Source organism: Plecotus auritus (genome assembly GCF_963455305.1).
Source record: "Plecotus auritus genome assembly, chromosome: 1".
NCBI lineage: Eukaryota > Metazoa > Chordata > Mammalia > Chiroptera > Vespertilionidae > Plecotus > Plecotus auritus.
This window is the reverse complement of record NC_137770.1, coordinates 75,105,871-75,133,459: the sequence shown is the minus strand read 5'-3', so window position 1 is coordinate 75,133,459 and position 27,589 is coordinate 75,105,871. Positions and strand designations below refer to the sequence as shown.

Here is a 27,589-nt window from a genome sequence, read left to right as displayed (position 1 = left end):
ATATATCCACTATGATAGAAAAGATGCAAAACAGTTCAATAACCATAAGAATCCTTTCCCCTGGTACGTAAAAGACACCTCCCTCCCTCTTGGCCTAGAAACCACTTACCTGTTCTCCATTTCTATAATTTTGTCATCTCAAAAGTGTTATGTAATTGGAATCATAAATATTTTACTTCAGGATTTGTATTTTTCATTCAGCATAGTTCCCTGAGGGTTCATGCAGGTTATTGAGTGTGTATCAATAGTTTGTTCCTATTTATTGTTGCCTGGTGTTCTATGACAACTGTGTACCAAAGTTTAACCATTGACTCACTAAAGAAAATGAAGGCTCTTTACAGTTTGGAGCTATTTATTGCAAATACAGCTGCTAAGAACATTCATATACAAGTTTTTCTGTAAACATATGTTTTATTTCTCCGGGATAAATGACCATAATGTAATTGCTGGGTAGTGTGGTAGTTGCATGTTTAGTTTTGTAAGAAATTGCCAAACTTTTCCCCAGAGTGGCTATACTGTATTACATTTTTACCAGAGAAATACAGTTTGTAGGCATTCTCACCAGCATTTTATGTATTCACTATTTTTTATTTTGTCATTGGTATAGATGTATCATGATAGCTCATTGTGGTTTTAATTTGGATTTCCCTAACAGCTAATGATGTTGAATATCTTTTCATGTGTTTATGTGTATCTTCTTTGGTGAAATATCTGTTCACGTCCTTTGCCATTTTTCTCATTGGATTGCTTTTTTTCTGTTGAGTTTTGAGAATTCTTTATATATTCTAGGTATTAGTTCTTGGTTGGGGATATATGGTTTGCAAATGTTTTCTCCCATTTTTTTTTTATCTCCTTCACAGGGTCCTTTGCAGAACAAAGTTTTTAATTTTTATGAAGTCCAGTTTATCAGTATTTTTCCTTTCAGGGGTCGTGACTTTGGCATCAAGTCTAAGAACTCTTTGCCTAGCCCTAGGTCCTGAACATTTATCCTGTGTTTTCTTCCTAAAAGTTTTATAGTTGTTAATTTTTACATAAGGTATGATACTTGGGTCAAGGTTAATTTCTTATGCCTATGAATGTCCAGTTTTAATAGCACCTTTTGTTGAAAAGGTTGTCCTTCCTCCATTAAATTGCTTTTGTACTCTTGTTAAAAATCAGTTTAGCATTTTTGTATATGTTCTTCATTTTGTTTCATTGCTCTATTTTTTTCCCTCCACAAGTATCATACAATACTAGTGTCCTTCCTGGTGCACAGATTTGTGCACATTGAAAGGAAATTAATTAGAAGAAATATTTTAATATTGCTATTCACCCTCTCTCTATAATAGAAGTGTCAACCAAATTCATGGTCGACAATGACAGATCGAAACACACGCATGCGATTGGCACCAGCAAGAGCTTTATATGTATTGCACATGCATGAGTCAACTTAGCCTTTTATGGATATAGAATAAACTTGCTTAGTTAGACCTGCTTTCTGTTGTAGGTAAACTTTTTCTAGCCCAGTGAAGTACCCCAACTTCTCTTTCAGGTAATTGTCAGCAACACAGCAGTAAATATCAACACGAAGCAGATTATTATTGTAGATCACACAGGGAGAACAAAGGGTAAAATATTTAACTGCAGCAGTATTTGACTATGTTCTGCACAGTGAGAAAACCTGAAGTCATTTTCAAGTTCCACCATTTCTTACTTCTTTTCAGTTGGGTCAAGTTTCTAAACTTTCTAAATCTCCTTTTCCCAGCCAATGAAAATAAAATAGGATTCTACCGAGTCTCCTATCCACCTACTCCAGGACTTCTGTGAAGATCAAATGAGATGAGGCACATGAAAATGCTTCACAAACATTTGGTTAAATTGTAAAATGTTTGCACCTGGCTGTAAAGCAAGTCAGGTTCCTGGGCTGAAGAAACGCAAAAGGAGGCTAGTTGCTAGGGAGAGGAAGCCGGGTGTTGCTATGTGACATCATTACCCGGCACCCACAGTGACCATTTCCAGGTTGGGCCGGGCTGTGGGCCACATTTTGCGCCCTGAGGTCTTGGCAGTGTTGCCTGTGATTTGGTGGGATGTCGCTCTGGGGTGGTGGCGGAGCCTGTGTCCCATTTGGGGGAAGCTGAGTGTTGGTTTGTTGGCACCAGGTCTATGGTGCCATTTATTTTTAAATGACCAGTGGGCGTCATGGCAGCTCCTGCATTGCGCGTCTGCCCCCTGGTGGTCAGTGTATGTCATAGCTACCAGTCAGATCTACAGACACTTAGACTTTTATATATATACTGGAGGCCCGATGCACGAAGATTCATGCAAGAATGGGCCTTCCTTCCCCTGGCTGCTGGCACCGCCTTCACTCCAGCTGGAGCCGCCTTTTCGCTCTAGCCTGGAGCCACCTTTCCACCTTCCCACGCTACCTAGAGGCCTGGAGCCGCAGGGGCAGGGTGGAATGCCTGTTTCATCGCCATGGCGACAATGCAAGCTTCCCACCCCACCCCTGGCCGCTTGGTGCCTGTGTATGCAAATTAACCCATCATCTTTGTTGGGTTAATTTGCATACTTGCTCCTGATTGGCCTGTGGGTGTCGTGAAGGTATGGTTAGTTTGCATCTTACTCTTTTATTAGTGTAGATATATTATTTTCGCTACGTTTTATTCTTATTTCTCAAGATTATTTTAGCTATTCTAGGGTCGGCTTTTCAATAAACTTTAGAATAATTTTGCCCTTATTAGGATTTTGATAGGAATTGTGTTAAACTATGGGCCAATTTGGGAAGAATTGACGTTTTTACTATATTGAATTTTCCAGTCCATGAATGCGCATTCCTCCCCCCCTTTGAATTCTTTTGACATTTTGTGATTTTTCCTCACATAGATACATTTAGTTAAGTGTATACTTCTGTTCCATTTTTCTTGGAGCAGTTGTAAATGATGTTGTGTTCTTAATTTTGGTTAATGCATTTTCATTGTATGTATGGAAATGTGATTAATTTTTGTTTGTTCATCCTGTTACCTTGATGAACTCTGAGGTTTTTTTTCAGATTCCCTGGGATTGTTTAAAGTAGACATGTCATCTAAAAATATGAACAGTTTTATTTCTTTTCAATCTGTATGCCTTTTATTTTATTTTTTCTTTCCTTATTGCAGTGGCTAGAACTTCCAGGTCTATGTTGAGCAAGAATGGCAGTAGTGTACATCCTTGCTTTCATCAGATCTTAGTAGAAACACATTCTGTCTTTCACCTTTGAGTATGACGTTAGCTGTAGGTTTTTAAATAGGCAACCTGTGTAGAATTGAGATAATTCCCCTCTATTCCTAACTTACTGATAATTTTTATTGTGAATGGTATTGTGAATGGATGTTTGAATTTGTGAAGTGCCTTTTCTGTGTTAACCGCTAGAGCTTCTTTAGCTTGATGACATGATAGATTACATTGGTTGATTTTTGAATGTTGACTCAAGCCTTTCTGAGTCAACATTCAAAAATCAATCAAAACTGGACATTCATAGGCAAAGTCTATGTACCTGGAATAAATCCCACTTGGTCATGGTGTATAATCTTTTTACATATTATTAGATTTGATTTGCTAGTATTTTGTTAAAGAATTTTGTGTTTTAGACCATGAATGATATTGGTCTGTAGTTTAATTTTTGGTACCATCTTTGTCAGGTATTGGTTTCAGGTAATACTGGTCACATAAAATGAATTGGTAAGTATTCCCCCCCTCTTCTGTTTTCCAGAAGAGATTATGTAAAATTGGTGTTAGTTCCTCTTTAAATATGATTGAATTCTCCAGTTGAAACCATCTTAGTGTAGTGTGTTCTCTTCTTGAGAACTTTTAAATTAAAATTTTAGTTCCTTTAATGGTTATAGGATTATTTAGGTTAACATTTTTATATTGATTGAGTATTGATAATATATGTTTTTCATAGAATTGGCCCATTTCTTCTAACAGTTGTCTAGTTTATAAGTTTGTAGCATCTTATTCTTTTAAAAGCTAAAAGATCTTTAGCAATAATATCCTGTTTCATTCCCAAAATTGGTGATTTATGTCTTCATTTTTAATTTGTCAGTCTTGCTAGAGTTTTATCAATTTATTATATTTTTAAACCAGCTTTTGTTTTATTGATTATTTTCAACTTTATTTCTGTTTTTTGTTCATTTCTTTCTGCTTGCTTTGGGTGTTTGGCTCTTCTTTTTCTAATTTCTTAAAGTAGAAACTTCAGTTATTGATTTGCGACCTCTTTCCCAACATCCATAGCCTTTTTAAACTTTATTAAATTATTCAAATCTTATATATCCTGTTTGGCCCCTTTCCACTTACAGGCTGAAACTCTCATTCATCATTATGTCTTTGGATATTCTTGATTTTCTAAATAACTTGTGTTATATAGATAGTGCTGTATAAATAAATTAATAAAGGTTCATGACTGTTAAATCATTAGATCATTGAGATTGATTTCATCAGAATGTGTGGGCCCTTCTCCAGTTTATGCAGACCCAGTTGAGGGAGAAGAGAATTGTTTAAGCTTATTTACTCTGGCAATTAGAGATCTAACAGGCTATGATAGGGACTTTGGAAAGAGCCAAATAAAGAAGCAAGGACTATTATCTTGCCCAATCCTATATAATAATAAAAGGCTAATATGCAAATCGACTGAACGGCGGAACGACCGATTGCTATAACATGCACTGACCACCCGGGGGCAGACGCTCAACACAGGAGCTGCCCCCCTGGTGGTCAGTGCGCTCCCACAGGGAGAGCACCACTCAGCCAGAAACTTAGGCTCACGGCTGGCAAGCACAGCGGTGGTGGCAGGAACCTCTCCCACCTTCGCAGCAGTGCTAAGGCGTGGTTCTAAGCCTTCAGTCAGACATCCCTCCCCAGGGCTCCTGGACTGCAAGAGGGCACATGCCGGGCTGAGGGACACACACACACACACACACACACACACACACACACACACCCGAGTGCACAAATTTCGTGCACTGGGCCTCTTGTAATTTTATATTATTCTTTAGTGTGGCCACCGGGAGTTCGTCAGAGCAGTGCCCTAATTATTGTGACAGTTTCCTTCTTTAATCCCCTCAGTTCTCCATAGGGAATGTCCTTCTTGCTTATGGTCCTTAGTTTCCCAGAGTTGCTGATAGATTCCCACTATATCTCACCTCTCAGTCCCTTACCCCTTTCATCCTCACTTTCTAGTGATTCAGTTTCTTTAATGGTTATAGGTCTGTAATGGTTTTCTACTTTCTTTTCAATCAGTTTTGATAGTTACAACTTTTCTAGGAAATGAGTTATTTAATTTTTCAAATTTGAGGTCATAAAACATTACATTGCATTTATTATTTTCTAAGTGTCTTCAGTTTTGTCCCCTTTTGCATTTCTAATACTGCTAATTTGTATTTTGAGCCTTCCTTTGTTTGACCATTTCCCTAGTCTGGGCAAAGAATCAAATAGTATAAGAATTCCTATATACCCATTACCCAAATTCACCAATTTTTTACATTTTGCCACATTGGTTTTATTCTCTCTCTCCCCCAGTATGTATACACACACACACACACACACACTCTCTCTCTCTCTCTCTCTCTCTCTCTCTCTCTCTCTCTCTCTCTCTCATACTTTTTGAACTACACTGAGTGGCCAGATTATTATGATCTCTGAACGCATAATAATCTGGCCACTCAGGCTAGACCAGTGGTCGGCAAACTGCAGCTCGCGAGCCACATGCGGCTCTTTGGCCCCTTGAGTGTGGCTCTTCCACAAAATACCACGTGCGGGCGCGCACGTACAGTGCAATTGAAACTTTGTGGCCCATGCGCAGAAGTCGGTTTTCGGCTCTCAAAAGAAATTTCAATCGTTGTACTGTTGATATTTGGCTCTGTTGACTAACGAGTTTGCCAACCACTGGTCTAGACTGACCAGAGAGTTGGGATTTTAAAATAAGGTTTTTCCATGTATAAGAACTGCATTGTGGGTAGTTAGAAAGAAGCAGAGGACTTACTAGCCAGAGGCTGGGGGCCACTATCTCCTGGTCCCTTGACATATCAAGATTTGCAAGCTTTCCCTTATACATAAGTACACCGAGTGGCCAGATTATTATGAGTTCAGAGATCATCATAATCTGGCCACTCAGTGTATGCATTTATAGTAAGTTGCATATATCCTATCTTTTACCCCTTAATACTTTAGTGTATTTTTCCTAAGAACAAGGATATTTTCTTAAATAACCACAGTGTAATTATTTTACTTAGGAAATTTAACATAAATATAGTACTTTAATGTAGGTTCTATATTCCAATTTTGTCAACTGTCTTAATAATGTTCTTATAACATTTTTGTTCCTTCCATACAAAACATATGGCATTTAGCTGTCATGTGTTTATTTTCCTTTAATCTAGAGCAGTTTCTCTTTTATGACAGACATATTGAAGGAGTACTGGCTCCCTTCCTTCCATTTTTAGTAGCTGAACTGCTGTTATGTGAGAAATATGCCATTGTTTCTTTTTTAAAAATTCTGAAATCCCATGCAGTTCAGAACAGTGTTAAGTATAAATTTTTATTAATGATTAGTAAAACTGTGTATTTAATAACAATGTAATTTCATATTTCATACATGCCTTGGTGTTCTTCATAAAGGATACAGTTTTTATATCATCAGGAAGACTAAAGTTCATAATATGAGGCAACTGTTTGAGATGCTAATTAGTGATTTTGGTTATCAAATAATTTAATTTGAATTTGGAATTTTTAATGAAATGATTCAAAGGTATTTTAGAAAGTTACTAGTAAAATTTTTTATGTTTGGTTACCAACCATACTACTTTTTAGATAATACTATTTGTAAACATGCAATTATCTACTTGTAAGGTAGCAACCATAATAAAGTACACAGTAGTTTGAAAGTACTAGTACTAGTACATATTTAATTTTACTCTGCTCTCCCAAATTATTAGTTGTTGTAAGTTAAACAGAAATGCATTTATACTCATTTTTTGCTTGGTCTATTTTAAATGCTGTGGAAAACAAGTCTGGTGGTTTTAGGATGGGGATTTTGGTCTGTATTTCCCAAAATAACTTAGAATATGTCTTCAGAAGTTTCAGTTGTTAAGTGGCCTTGTTGTTTCCCTCCCTTCTCCCCTTCCTCCTTCTCCTCTCCCACCCCATCAAATACCCTGGTATTTCTTTCAGAAGAAGGAAAAAAACAACATTGGGAGATTGAAATGTTTCCAATGCTTTTAGAATCCATTAATTTAAGCTTCCCAAAATCTATTAATAAGTTCTTTGAGGTCCTGAGTACCTTTATTATTCAAATTCCTCCCCTTCCCATTCTCAAAAAAGGTCTCCCCTCATAAATACTGACCTCCCAGCCTCTAAAGCAATGGTTCTGTTATGGGTTAGTGACATCATATAGAGACCTATCTCACTATTACTACCAATATTATTTGAAGTTTTATTTTATGTCAGGCAATATTTGAGTAACCTTTATTACCTCATTTAATTCTCAAAAGTCAGATGAATAATGAGTGGTTCAGACTGGATGGGACTCAGCTGATCTTAGCTGCAAAGCCCACAAGCTTAATTAATTACTATTCTACTATTTCAAATTCCTTTTACACAGTATTGCAGTATTGACCTTTGGCGGGGGGATGGGGGAAGGCAGTGTCCATACCTGTTCCTTCTATTACTCATACTTTAAATCATTTTCCTTTGGACACTTTTCACTCATGGAAACATCCATTTTCAGTAACCACCTTCCCCCCCCCCCCTTTCTCTTTCAAGTCCTAGCCTGATACTATAGGGGAATGACTTCTCCCTCTCTCCCCTCGTCTGTATCAGATTTTAATATGTTTATGCTAATTATAGGTTCACTTTCTTAATTTTAGACTTCACCTGTTCATGTGTATTTTTTTCATAATTAACATCTATTCAACCTTAATAGAAGAAAGAAAAAACATTGTTCTTGTCAGTACTTGATTGAAAGACTTTAAGACCTCATTAAAATATTCATGGTTCCAAAAGTATTAATCTAGCTAGAAAATAATTTAAACTGGTATGTCTTACCCAACTTAGGTCTGTTCAGATCTGTATTAGAATGCAAAGCTATTCTTCTAAATACCCTTACATAGTTGTATTTTTCCTCCTTCATTATTATAGTCACTTCCTAACGCTGCCTGTAGCCAGTCTATTTGCAGCAATTATATTCTACTCAAACCTAGTCATGATTGTTGGTATGTCAAAGTCTGAAAAAAAATTTTTGACAGTCATAAACATTAAAGTGCTTTTGAATCTGTTGTTGCTTTTTTTCTAGCTTTAAAAATTTTCATCATACATTAATTTTTTTAGTTTCTAATCCTATATAATAAGGAGGTAATGCAAATTGACCATCACTCCAACACACAAGATGGCTGGCAGGGGAGGGCAATTGCGGGTGACCAGGCCTGCAGGAGAGGCCAGTTGGAGGGGGACCAGGCCTGCAGGGGAGGGCAGTTGGGGTTGATCAGGCCGGCAGGAGAGGGCAGTTGGGGGTGACCAAACCAGCAGGAGAGGGCAGTTGGGGGCGACCAGGCCTGCAGGGGAGGACAGTTAGGGGTGACCAGGCCAGCATGGGAGGGCAGTTGGGGGCGACTAGGCCTGCAGGGGAGGACAGTTAGGGGCGACCAGGCCTGCCGGGGAGGGCATTTGGGGGCAACCAGGCTGGCAAGGGAGGGCAGTTAGGGGTGACTGGGCCAGCAGGGGAGGGCAGTTGGGGGCAACTAGGCCTGCAGGAGAGGACAGTTAGGGGCGACCAGGCCGGCAGGAGAAGGCAGTTAGGGGCAATCGGGCCAGCAGGGGAGCAGTTAGGTGTCGATCAGGGAGTGGTTAAGGAGTGATTAGGCAGGCAGGCAGGCATACAGTTGGGAGCCAGCAGTCCTGGATTGTGAGAGGGATGTCCAACTGCCCGTTTGGTGGGATCGGGCCTAAATGGGCAGTCGGACATCCCTCGAGGGGTCCCAGATTGAAGAGGGTGCAGGCTGGGCTGAGGGACACACACACACACACACACCTGTGTACGAGTTTCATGCACCAGGCCTCTGGTAAATAATAATACTTCATTTCTAATCCCAGCACACTTGTAAGTGAGCAAAAGTTCAAAAAGTTCTAGTATTATGCTGATTCTCAAACACGACTCCTTGATTTGTTTTTATTTGTTAACAAGCCACATCCTTAATGAATCTTAAAGGTTATTGATGTCATATTACTTGGGCAACATATTCTTTCATAGTTATTCTTGTTGTGTCAGTCTTATATTAAACATTCACTTTACAGTTGCTATTTACACTATGCTTATCTTTATATTAATTTAATGTAAAATATTTTGGGTAGAAATGAGGGCAGAGCCACTGATGCACTTTTCATTTTTACTCTCTAATTTATAAATGTTTTTCAAAGTTAACCATGGAGGTTTGATGAAATTTACATACTTCCAGAACTCTTTAACTCTAGAAAGGTATATTCGGCTATTAATTAGGATTACTTAGAGATGTATTTCAAGTTTAACAACTGTATATACAGAATGTTTTTCAGATAACATTTGTAATGGCTGTGGCATTTGCCTTTAGGAGAGTCTTAACAGACTTTAGAATTACTTATCTTGTACCAGATACATATAAAGAAGCTCTAGAACTAAGTGTAGGTCATGTATTCTGGGAGAGCTGTAACCACTGCAGCTCTGTAGAGTACCTTTTAGTTTACGACATTGGTAATTAATAGGTATAGCTCTCTATTGGCTAGAAATAGTTTATCTCATTACCTATTTTTCCTGCAGAGTAAATAAATCACCCACTGATGTTGTATTGGTGAATTGTAATTGGTTGCCAAAAATGTAATGGCTGTTTTCTACAGTTTGGTTGTTAATTATATACCAATATGAATATGGTAACATTGAGCTCTGCTTTCTGTATGCCTATTATTATCAATATTACTGTTACCTTAATATACATAATTAATATAGTGAAAACTCCAATGGACTGAAGTCAGAACACATTGTTCCGATATAGTTTAGGGGCAATGGAAGGAGGGAGGCAGCAGAATTCACTGATTTTTAAGAATCTTTGCAGCCCTTAAAACTTTTTATTTTTCAGGAATGCAGACTTAGTATTAATTACATGGTGGGTAAAAGTCTTTTGAGGCATTCTTTTACCTATCTTTTTTTTTTAAGCAGGGTTAATTCACTTTATTTTTCTTGTATGGTGGCCACAGCTGGAGCCTGGGTCCTCTGTACAGAAACTCTGGTGTGGGTCTTTACAAGATGGTCAGTGAATTCCTGATGGGGAGACTTGATGAACATAGTCTCTTTCCAGAGATCTGGGGTGACACAGCTGTAGGTCTTAAGAAGGCATCAAAGTTGGCCTTGGCAAAGTTGCCCAGGGTGGCAGTGCAGCCCCTGGCCGAGGTATAGCAGTCGTCAATACCAGCCATCATCAGCAACTTCTTCGGCACAGAGGCCAAGACAATGCTAGTACCCCCGGGGGCAGGGATGAGGCGCACCAGGACAGAGCCACAGCAGCCAGTCATCTTGCACTGAACAGTGTGGGGCTTGCCTTGTTTCCCCAGTAGCCTCGCTGCACAGGGACAATAAAGAGTTTGGCCAGGATAATGGCTCCAGGGATGGCAGTGGCTACACCCAGACCAACATGTCCATTGTAGTTCTCAATGGCAACAAATGCCTTGAACCCGGTCCTCTGGCCTGCAGCACATGTCTGCTTTTGCATGGGCATAATCTTCAAGACCTCATCCTTGAGGGATTCCCCCAAGAAAAAGTCAGTGATCTCAGATTCCTTGATTGGCAAGGGAATAGATAGATTTCCTCCAGGAACTTGATCTTCATATCCTTGACCAGGCGGCCCAGCTTGGTGACAGGGATCCACTCCTTGTCCTCGGCCTTGCCACCACCAGCTCTGTGGCTTCGGCCCCAGATGCCACTGCCACCTCCTATTCCAGGGCCCCCGGGTCCTCCAGGCCCTCCTGCGGCACCAGTGTCATCTGTCATTTGGCGTTTCCTTGGAAAAGAAGCTCTACCTACCTTTTTAAAATACAACTTTAATGTCTTTTATTAATTTGAGGTGGACAGTTATCCTTGTCCTTAATGTGATGAGAGTAAATTTATTTATTTGTTCGTTAATCCTTACCTGAGGATATTTTTTCCATTGATTTTTAGAGAGTGGAGGAAGGGAGGGAGGGAGGGAGGGAGAGAAAGAAAGAGAGAGAGAGAAACATTGATGTGACCGAACACAGTGATTGGTTGCCTCCTGCATGCACCCCAACTTGGGCCAAGAATTGAACCTGTGACCCTGGGGTGTGCAGGCCAAAGCTCTAACCATTGATCCCACCAGTCAGGGCAAGAGTGAGTTTATTTTTTAATGCTACTTAAAGTCAGAAGCAAAACAACGTTCTAATATATTGTGTGACTTAGATGAGAAATTGTTATACTTTGGATAGGGAGGTTTTGAGATTATGTGTAAATTGAGTGATACACAATGTTTTAGGGAGTTATTTTTTAAATTATGTACAAAGAATAATGGCTGGTTTTGCAAGTAGATTAACTGCTTTTTTTCTTTCATCTCACTGCCTGTTCCTACATTCTGAATGGTTACTACCATAGTAGCTTTTCCTAAATATATAATATGAGAAGTAAAATATTTTTATTTCCTAATATCATTTTATAGATAAAAGTTAATAATATAAATTGACATCTAGTTTATAATTAGATGCATATTGTTTGGCATGTAATCTTAATATTTACATTACTTTTAGGAGGAACACATTCTTGCATAGGTATTTGTATGAGTCATAGAGCTAGTTAATTATCCTTCCTCAGTGTATTTTAAATTTTTTTTAAATTGATTTTTAGAGAGGGGGCAGGGGAGAGGGAGGGAAGAAACATTGATGTGAGAGAGAAACATCAGTTGGTTGCCTCCAGCACTTCGCCTACCAGGGACTGAGCCCACAGTCCTTTGGTTCACAGGATTACGCCCAACCAACTGAGCCACACCAGTCAGGGCTTTCTTCAATGTATTTTAAAAGTCATATTTTATGTGTTTTGGGAGCCTCTAAGAAATAGGTGCCATTTGTAAAAAAGTGGTAGAGATGAGTGTAGATCATGTTGCAATTTTTTCTTACTGAAAGAGAATAGTTGGAAAACAACTTTTTAAGAGGTTTAATTCAGCAATATTTTCAAGTATTGAAATTAATTTAGTGATATTTTTATGTACAAATTATAAGACCAAGCTCACTTTTTTATGTTCTTTTTAAACAATTTCAATTTAACATTGTTTTCTAAAATACATATTGCTTTTCTTTTTATGAATACAGTAAAAATGTAATAATCCTTAGCACCAATTTTAACTTCTTTCATTCCAGAACTTAATTTAATTATGAATTTTATCATTTTTATTGCAAAATGATTGTTGCAACAAATAGTAAATCTCTACAAAATGCTGAAACAAAGTGCTAATAAATAAAAGCCCTTCTTTAATTGTACAAGTAGAATCATCAAAGTACAGGAAACAAAACTCTTGAGGCAGTTTCATTGTGTTGCTTCTATCAGGCAAGGCAGAATTTAGTCACCTCTTGGTTCTTTCAGAATTAACAAGACTTATTATTAAAAAATCCATATACTCAGTGATAAGTTGGTGAAGGTTTAACCATCAGCTCTCCAGGGGGAGAAAAAGGTAGTGATTTATAACATTTACATACTCCCACCATGGCTGACTTCATTCAATATGACATAACTGCATAAGGAGTTGGGAAGAAGTGAACAGTAGTATTCCATTATTTTTTCTTTTGTTCCTTGTGCCTTTGGTATCATATCCAAGAAATTATTGCCAAATCCAATGTTCTGAAGCGTTTGTCCTATGCATTCTTCTAAGAGTTTTATTGTTTTCATTCTTATTTAGGTCCTTTATCCTTTTGAGTTAATTTTTGTATATGGTTTAGGTGAGAATCCAACTTCATTTCTTTGCATGTGAATATCCAGTTTTCCTAGTACCATTTGTTGAAAAAACTGTCCTTTCCCCTATTGTTGTTAAATGTGTTGAGGTATTTTCCTTCTAGTCCTAATTTGTTGAGTGTTTTTATCATGAAAAGATGTTTAATTTTGTCCAATGCCTTTCTGCATTAGTTTAGATGATCATGTGTTGTTGTTTTTTTCACTTATCCTCTCCATGTGGCATATTACATTGATTACTTTTCATATGTTGAATAATCCTTATATTCAAGGAATGTATTGCATTTGGACCTAATGTATATAGTCCTTCTAATATGCTGCTGAAACTGGCTTTCTAGTATTCATTGAGGATTTTTGCATCCATGTTCATAAAGGATATTTTGAGTACAGTTTTTTTGTAGTGTCCTTGTCTAACTTTGGTATCAGGATAATGCTGATACCAAAATGATATACAGAATGATGAAGGAAGTGTTCCCTCCTCTTCAAATATTTGGAAAAGTTTGAGAGTATTGGTATTAGTTCTTTAAATGTTTCGTATAATTTACCACTGAAGCCATCAGTTTCAGGGTTTTCCTTTATTGAGAGGATTTTGATTACTGATAGTTACAGTTCTTTTGAGATTTTTAAATTTATTTCTGACTTAGACTTGGTCTGTTTTGTTTCTAGTAATTTGTCCATTTCTTCTAGGTTATGCAATTTATTGGCATACAGTTGCTAATAGTACTGTTATACTCCTTTTTATTTCTGTAGAATCAGTAGTAATGTATGAATTTTTATTTCTGATTTTTGTGATTTGCATCTTTTCTTAGTTCATGTAGCTAAAGGTTTGCCAATTTTATCTTTTTGTAGAACCAACTTTTGGTTTCATTGATTTTTCTCTATTTTTCTATCCTCTATTTTATCTCTGCTATCTTTATTATTTCCTTTTTTTCTGTGAGGTTTGGGTTTTGGTGTGTGTGTTTTTTCCCTAGTTACGTTGTAAAGTTAGGTTTTTTATTTAAGATACCTTTCTTTTTAAAGGTAAGTGTTTATAGCTATACTAGAGGCTCAGTGCATGAAATTCGTGCACAGGGGGTTGGGGGGGGGAGTGTCCCTCAGCCCCTTCTGCCCCCTCTCACAATCCGGGACCCCTTGGGTAGGGTCCCTACGCCTGGCCAGCGATCAGGGCTTATTGGGGCTTTCCTTCCCCCGACTGCCGGCAGCTGGACCTGTCCCCGCTGCTGCCACTGCTTGCCATCTGTGTGGTGCTGCACCCCCCCCCCCCAGCACCCTCCCCCCCGCCATCGGTTGCCTCCCTCTGTGGGCGACAGGCATGGGGTGCGATCGCTTGGCTGGCCTGGGCCTCCTTCTGTGGAGCAATCGCTGGCCAGCCCCACACACCCACCACAGCATCGCTAGCCAGTGGCCTGGACCTCTCTCTGTGGGGCAGTCGATTGCGGGGCCCCCAGATCGATCACCGCACAAAGGGAGTCCCCACCCACCTGCCGCAGCACCACCGGCCAGGTAGCCTGGGCCGGGTGGCCTGGGCCTCTGCTCCACAATCGATAGCCCAGCAGAGGGAGGCTCCACCCACCCGGCCAGGGTTCCACGATCCATCACCATGCAGAGGGTGGCCTGGGCCTCCTTCTTTGGGGCAATCATGGAGCTCCCCCTGCCATCGATCGCCCCGCTGGCCGATGGCCTGGGCTTCCCTCTGCGGGGCGATTGTGGGGCTATGGCGGGGTCCCCCGACTAATTGCATCGCACCCACCTTGGCAGGCCTGGCACCAGTGCATGTCATAGCGTGGTCATCCAGAAGGTTGTCCAGACGGTCGTCCTGCTATTCGGTCGTTCGGTTGATTTGTATATTATGCTTTTATTATTATAGATATTTCCCCCTTAGCACAGCTTTTGCTGCATCCCATATGTTTTGGTATGCTGTGTTTTTGTTTTCGTTCTGTAAATGTTTGTAATTTCCCGTGTGATTTCTTCTTGGTCAGTTGGTTGTTTAAAAGTATGTCATTTAGTTTCCAAAGTTAAACAGCTCAGTTGTGAATTTTCCAGTTTTCCTTTTGTTAATTGATTTCTAAATTAATCCCATTGTGGTCAGAGAAGATACTATTATATTGAGATTTAATTTGTGGCCTGACATATGGTCTGTCCTAAAAAATTACCCATGTGCAATTCAGAAGAATCTGTACAATGTTATTGGATAGTGTTCTTTATATGTCTGTTAGGTTTAGTTGGTTTATTGTCCTAAGTCCTCAATTTCCTTACTTCTATCTGGTTGTTCTGTTGTTTACTGTGAATAAGGTATTGCAGTTCCCAGTTGTTATCTTAGAACTCTCTATATCTCCCTTCAATTATGCCAATGTTTGCTTCAGTCGTTTTGATGATATGATATTAGATGCATAAGTCTTTGTTTTATCCTCTTGCTCTCTTGAACCTTTTATTAATATATTCTTCTTTGTCTCTTATAACCTTTAAAAAAAATGATCTTTATTGTTGAAAGTATTACAGATGTCCCTCTTCTCCCTCATTGACCTCCTCCACTCCATTACCCCCCACTCCCCATCTTGTAACTTTTTATATTTAGAGTATATTTTGTCTGTTTGATATTAGTAAAGCCATCCGATCTCTCTTTTGGTTATTTTTTTATTTGCATGAAATATCTTTTTCTATCTTTCATTTTGAACCTGCTCATGTCTGGATCATGGCAAGTCCATTATTAGCAGCATATAGTAGTTGGATAATATGCATTTATCCATTCTGCTGATCTTTGTTATTTGGTTGGAAAAGTTTAATCCACTTATATTTAAAGTAATTACTAATAAGGAGGGACTTATGTTATTGAGTTATTTGTTTTCTATATGCCTTACAGCTTTTTTTATTCCTCATTTCCTATGTTCATATCTTCTTTTTGTTTAGTCGATTGTAGAGAAATGTTTAAATTCCTTTCTCATTTCCTTTTCTTTATATTCTGTAGTTATTTTCTTTGTAGTTATAATGGAGATTACATTGACATTTTAAAGTTATAACACTAATTGAATTTATACTAGTTTAACTTTAATAACATAAAAAAACTACTTCTTTACAGCTGCATCCCCACCCTTTTTAGTTGTTAATGTCACAAAATTATATCTTTAAATATTGTGTGCCCAGAAACATAAACTAATTCTTTTAAATGCATTAGTCTCTTAAATTTTTAGAAAACAATATTTGGGGTCACAAACTAAAGTTACACTAATAGATAGCTTTTACATTAGTAATTTTTAAAAAATGTATTAGTCTCTTAAATTGTACAGAAACAAAAATCAGTTATAAACCATTATTACAATAACTAGGGGTCCAGTGCACAAATTCGTGCACCTAAAGAACTGTGGGCCGCAAGACTGAGGTGGGCATAGGGGCGGGTCTCGGCCCATCTTCTGTGCCCCCGCCTGGCCCCTCCTGCCACAGCCACCGGTCCCATCTGCCGGCAGCCCCGCTCCTGCCGCCACCGCTCCCACATGCCGATAGTGCCTGCCCCGCTCGCACCTGCTGGTGGCATGCGGGAGCAAAGAATTTTCAGTAACCACCAGAGGCTCGCCCCAATGACAGCGACCAGCGCCCGCCTTGGTCTGGCGCCCTCGCTCACCTGTTCCACCATTCCGCCATGGCAAATGCCCGCCATGTTCCATGTGCGCCCCTGGTGGTCAGCGCATGTCATAGCGACCAGTTATTCGGTTGTTCCGCTGTTCGGTCTATTTGCACATTGGGGTTTTATATATATAGATACTGCTATTATGATTGCCCATGTATTTATCTTTTTGAGGTCTTTATTTCTTTATGTAGCTTCAAGTTACTGTCTACTGTCATCTCACCTTGTCAAACTGAATTCCTTGACCATTTTATTTTTTTCAGGGCATACCCGGTGGCAGCAAACTCTCTCATCTTTTGTTTATTTTCCTTCTCTTTTGAATTTCAGTTTTCCCAGCTATAGGGTTCTTGATTGACAGTTTTTTTCCCATTTAGCACTTAGAATAATATATTATGCTGCCCATTACCTTTTTTTAAAATATATTTTTATTGGTTTCAGAGAGGAAGGGAGAGGGATAGAGAGATAGAAACATCAGTGATGAGAGAGAATTATTGATTGGCTCCTCCTGCATGCCCCCTACTGGGGATTGAGCCCACAACCCCGAGCATGTGCCTTTGACCAGAATCTAACCTGGGATCCTTCAGTCTGTAGGCTGTGACGTTCTGTGCTGCCCATTATCTTTTGGTCTCCAAAGTTTCTGAAAAGAAGTCATTGGGTATCCTTATTTAGGATCTTTTATGTAATAATTCACTTCTCTTTCTGCCTTCAGGGTTTTCTGTGTGAATGCCGTTGAGTTCATCTCATTTGGAATGTGTTTAGCTTATTGCATGTTTATATTCATGTCTTTTTATCAAATTTGGGGAGTTTTCAACCATTGTTTCTACAAATATTTTCTCTGCTTCTTTCACCTAGTGAGTTTTTCACTGTAGTTATTGTACTTTTCAGCTCCAGAATTTCATTTTGGTTTCTTTTTAGTTTTTTTTTTAATGTCTTTATTGATACTTCTATTTTGTTCATACAACATTTTCTTGATTTCCTTCATATCTTCATTTCGTTCTTAGAGCATCTTTAAGACAGTTAAAATTCTTTAAAATATTTAAAGCTGACATTCAATATTGTATTAGTTTCAGTTGCACAACTCAGTGGTTAGACACTTATATAACTTATGAATTGAACCCCCCCATAAGTTTAGTACCCACCTGGTGCCATACATAGTTATTACAATATTGACTATATTCCCTACTCTGTACTTTACATCCCTGTGACTATTTTGTAACTGCCAATTTGTACCTTTTAAGACAGTTTTTAAAAAGCCTTTGTTTAGTAGATCTGCTATCAGATCTTTTTCAGGAACAGTTTCTATTAAACCCACCCACCCCCACCCCCTTTTTTTAGCCAGCCTTACTGTACTGTTGCTTTTTATGCATTGGGATTATTCTGGTTCAACACTGGGCATTTGAATCTAATAATGTGGTAACTCTGGAAATCAGATTATCTCATTTCCCCATGGTTTGCTGTTTTGTTACTACATTATTGTTATATTTGTCTCTGTGCCAAGGATCAGAATAAGATGAACTTAATGTCTTCTTATGTCTTTTCTGAGTCTTTCCCTGAGTATGTAGTCACTTTCTAATTTTCCCCATATATGTTGTTTTTGCATTTAATGTTTGGCTCTCAAAATGAGAAAAGTAAAAATATGGCAGCTAAAATAGGGTGCTAGCCCTTTAAATACCCTGGAAGTCACTTCATTCTGATGAGAAATGACTTGCGGCAATGAGGGAAGGTACATCAGTGGCTGCCCTCTTTGTCTTTACCTCTGTGATCAGAAGCAGCAGTCAGTGATAAGAGCACAAATATCTGGTAGTTGTAGGACAGGATTCTTTTTATCTACCCTGGCTCCCAAGATTTGTGTACTTGCTGCTCCAGGAACCACTCCCACAACTCTCAGAAAGTAACCACAATTTACTGCCCATGCATTCCCCTGGAAGTTGCAAGCTTTCAACAAACTCCAGACTTCCAACATAGTTATATCAGACAGATTCTGCCAGTGCAGTTGTTGTTTAGGTAGGAGGATAGATTCCTGGTTCTTTGCCATCTTCCTAAAATCCTCTTTAGTCCCATCTTAATTTCTGTATCGAATAACTTTGTGAAGTAGATTAAGTAGCAAGACCTCTGCATTAATATAGGGCTGAAATAATCACTAAAGTATAATAGCTCTTTTCTTCAGTTTGTATTTAAGCATTACATTAGATGCATTTGACACATATAGTAATTTTTGGCATTTAACTTTTGACAGGTGGTTTTGGAATGTATGCTTAAAAAAGACCTCATTTACAATAAGGTCACTCCAACATTTCACCACTGGAAGATTGAAGACAAGAAATTTGGCCTTACCTTTCAAAGTCCTGCTGATGCTAGGGCTTTTGATAGAGGTATTCGAAGAGCTATAGAGGATATTTCTCAAGGTAAGTTTTCTTGACTATTTTCTTAATTTGTTCATCAGTTATCTATAGTAAAGTAGAGTTACTTTAAGCAAGTCAGCTTTTGTGATACGTGATCAGACTTTGAAAGCTCACTGTAGGTGAAGTAGATAAAATACTGGGCTCCTTAGTCTGTTTCAGATTTGTTACATCACAATAGATGCCAATTAAATTTATTACCTTGAAGAACCCATCAACAGTTCCATTCAAATAATTCAGATGATTTCACATAAGAGGTTGAGGAATTGGGGAGCAGTCAGTTACAACTTTTAAAATCCTTGTGTGTATGTTGTATCAGTCATATAACATATTCAGTCATATTCTTGTTTTGGTAATGATAAAGATAAAATTTCTAATAATCAAATATAGGTATACGCCAGTTATTCTATGTCAGAACCCTTTTCTTTCTTTTTTTGAAAGAGAAATGCTTTTTTAAAAAATATATTTTATTAATTTTTTTACAGGGAGGAAGGGAGAGGGATAGAGAGTTAGAAACATTGATGAGAGAGAAACATTGATCAGCTGCCTACTGCACACCCCCTACTGGGGATATGCCCGCAACCAAGGTACATGCCCTTGACCGGAATCGAACCTGGGACCCTTCAGTCCACAGGCCGACGCTCTATCCACTGAGCCAAACCGGTTAGGGCAAAACCCTTTTCTTTTTACCTGATTTCATTATTGAGCATTGACAGATACCACAACCCCATCTATCCCTTTGTACTCTTTCTAGTCTCTTAAAATTAACTCTAAAGCTTGCACAAGCTTGCAGGTTTTAAAGAGAGGGAGATTGTATATACATGTGAAACTGGCCTCTGCTTAATTAAACAAAGAAATCACATTAAAACTAATTTCTTCCCCCAAACAAGTCAAAACTTGATTTGTTTTTCTAATTAAGAAGGAATATCATGTCTATTAATAGAATGGCTTCTGTATAAAGTAACTGCATCAATATTAGACAACTTTGTGATTTGTATATTTTGAATATTAGAAGAAATGAACTAATTATGAAACAGACCATAGGCAAGAACATGGAAAAGCTTAGTGTAAATCTGTATTAATAGTGCATGAAACTGTGGTTAAATAATTTATTTAGCTACTTTAAATATTAGAGTTTGTTAAGCAAATAATCTTTTATTTCCAGTTCAGAAAGAAATTCCATGAAATGATAGCAGTTATTTTATTTTTATAACCAGAGCCCATAAATTATTTTTATATCAGTGTTCTTGATGTTGGCTGCACGTTAGAATTACCTGGGAGGCTTTTGAGAAATAGAATGACTAGTTCTGACTCCAGGTCACTTGAATCAAACTATTTGGGGAGTGGAGCTGAGGCATTATATATATATTTTTTTTAATTTTTTTATTTTTAAGTTCCTAGGCATTTCAAATGTGATAAGGAATTGTTATCCTAGCTCAGTGGACGGCAAACCGCGGCTCGCGAGCCACATGCGGCTCTTTGGCCCCTTGAGTGTGGCTCTTCCACAAAATACCATGGCCTGGGCGAGTCTATTTTGAAGAAGTGGCGTTAGAAGAAGTTTGAGTTTAAAAAATTTGGCTCTCAAAAGAAATTTCAATCGTTGTACTGTTGATACTTGGCTCTGTTGACTAATGAGTTTACCGACCACTGTCCTAGCTGAATGATTATATTATGAATTTACAAAAACAAATGAATATGGGTCCTCAGATTCTCTAGCAGATGTGGTTCTCAAACCACTACAAGAAACTTAAAAATAAAAAATGCATGGTGCCCTTATGCCTCACCTAACAGACATTTCTGACGTTATTGGTTTGGTACTGTACTCTAGTATCAGTTTCCTAGTTGATTCTGCTATTTAGCTAATGTTGAAGAACCAGTGCTTGAAAGAAATATCATTATCTATGGATGTTAAAAGTTATATGATTTATGTTTAAGTTTTGAATTACTTTGAAGCCTATACTTATGTCCCCCTAAGAACACAACTTTCACTAGGGTCAAATAGATTGAGTTTAATGTTCAAAAAGACAATTTATAAGGAGAAGTTTACAAACTCCTAGCCTGGTAGAATAGACTGCTGCTGTATTCAATCTATCTTGTTATTTGTAAACATTACTTTAAATATACTGGTTAGCCTTATTACCAGTTATTATATAGACTTTGAACAATCTCATTAAATTTCTCTTACTTATTAGCCTTCTATGACAATAGGGAAAAACTTATTGCAACCCTTTCCAAAGGGCAGATTTCTCTTCTCCATGCTAGCTATGTGTCAAAGGTAGCATAAACTCAGAATTCATTGCTAGGAGAAATCCCTCTTTATAAATTTGTTGGAACTAAAGGCTCTCTTGAACATATACAGAGACATTGATGCATAATGGTCAATAGCAACAATTGGCCATTGACTATCTATAGTGAATTAAGGCTCATTTATTTTTCTTACTTTAGCAACTAAAATCCTACATCTGGGTACTAAATACTGTTTCCTGGATCAGAGTATTTAGAAAGATTGAGGAGATCACACATGGACATTATCTAACACCAGAGGAGTGTGGTGCACATAGTTTACCTAGGTGTTTGAGAAATCAGGAACAGGGCTTGCTGTGAATAGTACACTTTTACATACAATAAAACATCTCTTTGTAACTAATTGGGGATTTACCTGCAGGAGAGGAAATTATTCTCTATTCTTTTAATAAAGGAGCAAGTATGAGTGGCCTACATCAGATTGGTTGCCAGGCAGCCTAGAATGATCTCTGATCAGTCTCCTGTAGTATTGTAATGACATAATCAATTAGTCAATAATACTAAAATCTAAGACAAAAATTTTATGTTTAATTAAACTTTTACCTGTTTTTTTAGGATGCCCAGCATTAAAAAATGAAACTGAAGGAGCAGATGATGACTTACAAGTAAGTAGTTGGCTTGAAAGAAATTTTTAAACATAAAGGATATAGAGCAGAGGTGGGGAATGTCCGGCCCCTGGGCCATATAAGGCCCTCGAAATCATTTGGTCTGGCCCTGCCAAGGCATTAGGGGTGAGTCAATTAAATGTTTGGCCAAATATAACAGGCTAATTTTTAAGTTGATAATTTTGTATGGCCTGCAAATGATGTCATCAATATCCAAATGGCCCTTGGCAGAAAAAAGGTTCCCCACCCCTGAAATAGAGGAAATAACTAGCCTTAATAAATAAGTAACTCATAACTTTTTAAGAAACTTTCTAAGACACTGTATTTGCCAGGAAGTACAGAGAAGCTAGAATCAATAGTATGTATATATGTATGTATGTACATATTATATATAGAGAGAAGGTTGTTTTGGTTTGGATACACGCACACACACACATTATTTTTTGTTTGCTTTTGAATGAATTGGCTCATGTGATTATCAAGTTCAAAATTCACAGGATAGGCAGACATGCTGGAAGTTCTGTCACTAGTTGATGTTTTGGTATTGAGTGGAAAGGCAGTTTTGAGGCAGACTTCCTTCCTTCCTCTTTGGTGGACCTCACCTTTTTTTAAAAATGTTTTTATAATGAGGCCCACCAACTCTGGAGGGTAATTTTCTTTCCTCAGAGTCTACTGATTTAAATGTTAGTCACATGAGAAAATTACCTTTACAACAACATTTAGACTGGTGTTTGACCAAATAGCTTGGTGTCATAGGTTAGACAAGTTGACACATAAAATTAACTATCACAGATACCCCATCCATTAGGCAAGGTACTTATATAAAAAATTCACAGAAAAGGAATTGCAAATTGTTAATAAGCATATGGACACCCTTCTGTTTTATTTCACTGTTAATCAGCAGGTAGTTTAAGTTAACATATTTTAGTTAACCAAATGTCTGTCCATGAGATTGACAGATTAATGCTCTGCTGGAGAAAATGTAGATTGTTAGATTCTTTCTAGAAAACATTTTGGTAATTTGTATTATAAAGCCTTTAAAATAGAAACATTCATGCCTATTTATCCAGTACATCAATTTCCAATAATCTGTACTAAGGAAATAGAGATGTGCAAAAAAATTTTTATACACAGATTTTTGAGGGTGTGTGTATAGAAGATTGATAATAAAAATAAGTTATCTAAATAGAATGGGAATGGTTGAATTTATTAAGGTATATTTTTTATACAACTATTAAAATTTTGTTAATTATGAATTTACTTGCACTATATTAAGTAATAAACACACAAAAGTTTTATGGTGTTATCATTACTCAGCTAAAATGTTAGATATTTCTGTTAGTTCCTTTTGGATTGTGGGATTCAGAGCTACATGGCTTTTTTTATTAATACTTCTCAGTGTTTTTTAAGTTTTCTGCAGTAACTTAATATTTTTAGAATAATACTAAATGAACCCACATTTGTATAATTGCCTTGTGTTAATAACAGGTTATTTACATTGTAAAAATAGTTGTGAGCTAAGACATGGAAAATTGTTTCATGCACATTTGCAATAATATAAATTGTTATCATCCATGATAACCACCATACTTTTTTTAAGCTTTTAATTTTTTAAAAATTTATCTTTATCATTGAAAGTATTACAGATCTCCCCTTTGTTTGTTTGTGGGGCTCCTCCCTCCCCATTGAGCCCCTCCACCTTGTATCCGCCCCTCCCAGGCCTTTACCCTATTGTCTGTGTCCCTGGGTTATGCATATATGCAGATAAATTCCCCTGTTAATCACTCACCTCCACCTTCCCACTGAAATTTGTCAGTCTGTTCCATGCTTTTATGTCTCTGTTTCTATTTTATTCATCAGTTTATTTTGTTAATTAGATATGAGTGAGATCATGTGATACTTAATCTTCCTCTGACTGGCTTATCCTGCTTAGCATAATACTCCTTTGGGTTGTTGTTTTTTTCTGCACATAAATGTGTGTATACAGTAATAATCTGGCCACTCAGTGTATATCCTCCTATATAATAAAAGGTTAATATGCAAATTGTCCCCTCGACCAGGAGTTTGACCAGCAGGCAGGCTGGCCAACCGCCCATGTCCCCTCCCCCTGGCCAGGCTGGCTGAACCCCACCCATGCACAAATTCATGCACCAGGCCTCTAATAAATATTTATATACACTGAGTGGCCAGATTGTTATGTGTTCAGAGAGCATAATAATCTGACCACTCAGTGTATATGTATTATTGTATTATTATACTATAATCTGTTTTTTCCACTTAAATTACATAATGTTTTTTGTTCTAAATATGTTTTCAAGTTTAATGGTTTTGTTTTATGTAATTTGTTTATATTAGAAGTATCTTAATTACTAGTTCCCCTGTTGTACATAAAGAGTTTTTATGTGTTTAATATTTGAATCTGTTTATTTTATTGATGGTTAATTATTATTTAAAAAAATACAGTGAGTTGGAGTTAATTAGGTATAAGAAACAAGTAATAAAATGCAAAATAAATACATTTTCAAGGTTCCATTTTGTTCTGGTTTCTATCAAAATATGGGACTAGAAATGGGGAAATATGTTCTGAATTGCTCCCTATGGTGAAAGTAAATTTGGTTAAAGTTCACCTTAAGAAGGTGGGCAAAAAGATGTAGACATCATTTATTCATAGGGTTGCCAGAAGTTGAGCCAACTCAATGACATAACACACATTAAAAAAAGATTTAGATATCACTCACTCATTCATAGGGTAGCCAGGAGTTGGAGCCAACTCAGTGACATAGAACACACATACAAAAAAAGCAGGGGAGAGATACTGAGAGGCTAGTAAATATGTGAGGTAAATTTTTCTAGACATCCTATTGGAAAATTTTTAAGAAGAATCAACATCCAGAATTAAAACTACCAAAGAAGACTCTTAACTTTACCTTATTATTTCATGATATGCCAAAATTTTTACATGCCATTCTTATTTTGGAATAAGATATTGGAAGTAGAAAGTATTCAAATTCATTTAACTCAGCAATTTTTAGTCTGTCATTTCATTGCACACATAAGCTAATTACTAAAATTCATCACACCAAAAAATATATTATATCATTATTATTATTATTATTATTATTATTATTATTATTATTATTTTGCTGATGTGCCAGAAATATAGGTGTAATTTTGATTTATTTACATCGGACGGCTATTGTTGTGTTTGCTGTCATCATTTTTTTAATTTGACATTCTAAGGGAAAAGAGAGAGCAAATCAGTGATCAGCTCCCTCCTGCACACCCCCTACTGGAAATCGAGCCCGAAATCTGGGTATGTGCACTGACTAGGAATCGAACCTGTTTCATAGGTCAACGCTCAACCACTGAGTCACACTGGTGGGGCGAAATCGGCTTTTTAACTACCTTATTAGGGTAAAGTACATCTTGTTTCATAACTCACCTATGAGCCCGGCATAAACATTTTGAAATTATTTTGAGTACAAATTGACTGATTTATGGTAGTAGTTATGTCAGGTTTACTTTATTGGTCATTATTTGCAAAAACAACTAAAATGGTTTTAAAAGAGTAACTCATTATCTAAGTTTTTAAGCCTATGGGGAGGCAATAATTGTTATATTTAAATCAGACTTGAGGTAGTAAGAGGAAAAGATCTCAGATTTCATGCTTTGGGCAAGTAGAAAGATGATACCTAATTGATATGAAATGAAAAGTTGTCATATCTTTTCTTTCTGCTACTGAGAAGTATTTGACTAACTTACCCTTTTTTAGAATTGGGTAATGTCATTTCTGAGCCAAAATGATTAAAAGGTTTGTGATTTATATTGTTTAAAGTTATTTTGTTATAGGCTAGGATGATATAAATTGTTCGTATACTAATTTTCAAAGTTGGTACTGTTTTAATAAGGCTCTATATCTGAAAACTAAGTTAATAGATAGGTTTATTTAGTTAGGGCTCTTTTAATTCTTGCATGTTGTATTTAAATACATACTTTTTTAAAAAGCACTATCAGAATCAATCTTTTCCATTTTGATTGAGTTTTTGTTAGGATTTTTGTTTGTATTGGGGATGGTGGTGGTTGGAAATCAAGTACCATAAATCATAAAATGTGAACCCACATGGTCTGACTTCATAGTCTTTGAATTTTAGCCCTTATATCATGTAACAGTACTACTAATTATTTAACCATTCACATTCCATTCAACATTTATTTTATTTTCCACAGCCTTTTACATTAATTTTTGTTGGTATTTCTGAATGTGATGTTTGGATTAGATTCTAGAAATAGATTTGTCATTTAGAGGATTGTATAAAGATTTATATAATTATTAGGAACTGTGTAACTATTGCCTATTAACTCAGATTTGCAGACAATAAACAATCTGAAAATCTAATACCATTTTTAAGTCAAACTAAAGTTTCATTAGGAAGGTAGTTTAGTTTTTCTGCTTATTAATTTAGGGTGGAGGACTTGTTTTCCTTCTCTGTTTTTGCTGGGCATTATATATTGGTACATTTCTCATATTTCTTTCATATTATTTCATCACTGATTACTGTATTTAGGTTGCTTAAACAATATACTATATATGCTGTTAATGTTTTCAGACAAAGCTCATAGACAAATGCAAAATTTAAAACTCAAGGTTTATTCTTACCTTAAACTAATCAAATATAACCTAAGAAATATAATGAATGAATAGGAGACAATTATGGTCAGGTCTGAAATAAATTTCTACTGGATGCTACTCCAAAATTTTAATAGTGGTTTTGTTAAGTTCATGGAATTATTAATCATTTTTTTCTGTTTTCTGTGCTAAATTTGCATAATTTGAGTATATAATTTTAAATGCCAAAAATAACTTTGGTAGCATTTTCAGTATATGCAGTACTAAAATATAAAATTTCTTTATCGAAGAACATTTAAAATTTTTTGATCATTCTAAAGTAAACTAATAGTGTAATCATTAAAAACATCTATTGTTAGATATGGCTCAGCCACACCTTTTGAAACCTGTGATTTGTGATTTATAAAAAGGAAGTTTTTGAGCAATAAACAGACTGATATTTACTTTCTCATACTTAATTGGTTATTTATTGGGAAACATACCTTCAAAAAGGCTTGCAGAGCAACACCTAAGTTTTCTCTGATTCAGGATTACTACAGGAAGAAAAGCAAAGGTGGAGAGAACCAAATTTTGTTTTTATTTTCTTCACAGCTGTTATCTAGCCTTGTGATCTGGCAGAGAGCTACAGCCAAATTGTTTTTTCATTTTACCTGGCATCCTTTTGCCTCTACACACAAAATTGCTGTAGTAGTCTTAGAAAAAGAAAAGGCTAAACAATCTCTTAGCAACCATAGGAGAATAATTATTATACCAGCCTCTGAGAGTGAAAACATTAAAGTTGGCATGGGTTACTCTATGGATAATACAGATGAGTCTATGCCAGCACAATACTAAAAGCATTGAATGTGTGTGTGTGTGTATATATATATATATATATATATATATATATATATATACGAATTTCGTGCACTGGGCCTTTAGTGTGTGTGTGTGTGTGTGTGTGTGTGTGTGTGTATACACACACACACACATATACACACACACACACACTAGAGGCCCGGTGCACGAAATTCGTGCACAGGGGTGTGTGTCCCTCAGCCCAGCCTGCACCCTCTC

General features: G+C 37.0%; 1 protein-coding gene and 1 pseudogene across 2 annotated transcripts in view; one reads left to right on the top strand and one right to left on the bottom strand.

The window, feature by feature from the left end:
- The window catches only part of SPRED1 (sprouty related EVH1 domain containing 1), a 129,812-nt gene that overhangs the window by 72,332 nt on the left and 29,891 nt on the right, over positions 1 to 27,589 (top strand). The window contains exons 3-4 of the mRNA XM_080683764.1: positions 18,835 to 19,003; positions 21,857 to 21,906. Coding sequence (XP_080539890.1) covers positions 18,835 to 19,003; positions 21,857 to 21,906 — 219 coding nt within the window. The remainder of the gene's footprint in view (positions 1 to 18,834; positions 19,004 to 21,856; positions 21,907 to 27,589) is intronic.
- LOC308243388 (small ribosomal subunit protein uS5-like) lies at positions 10,287 to 11,023 on the bottom strand (annotated as a pseudogene). The gene has a single exon. The product of its transcript is annotated as a small ribosomal subunit protein uS5-like (transcript).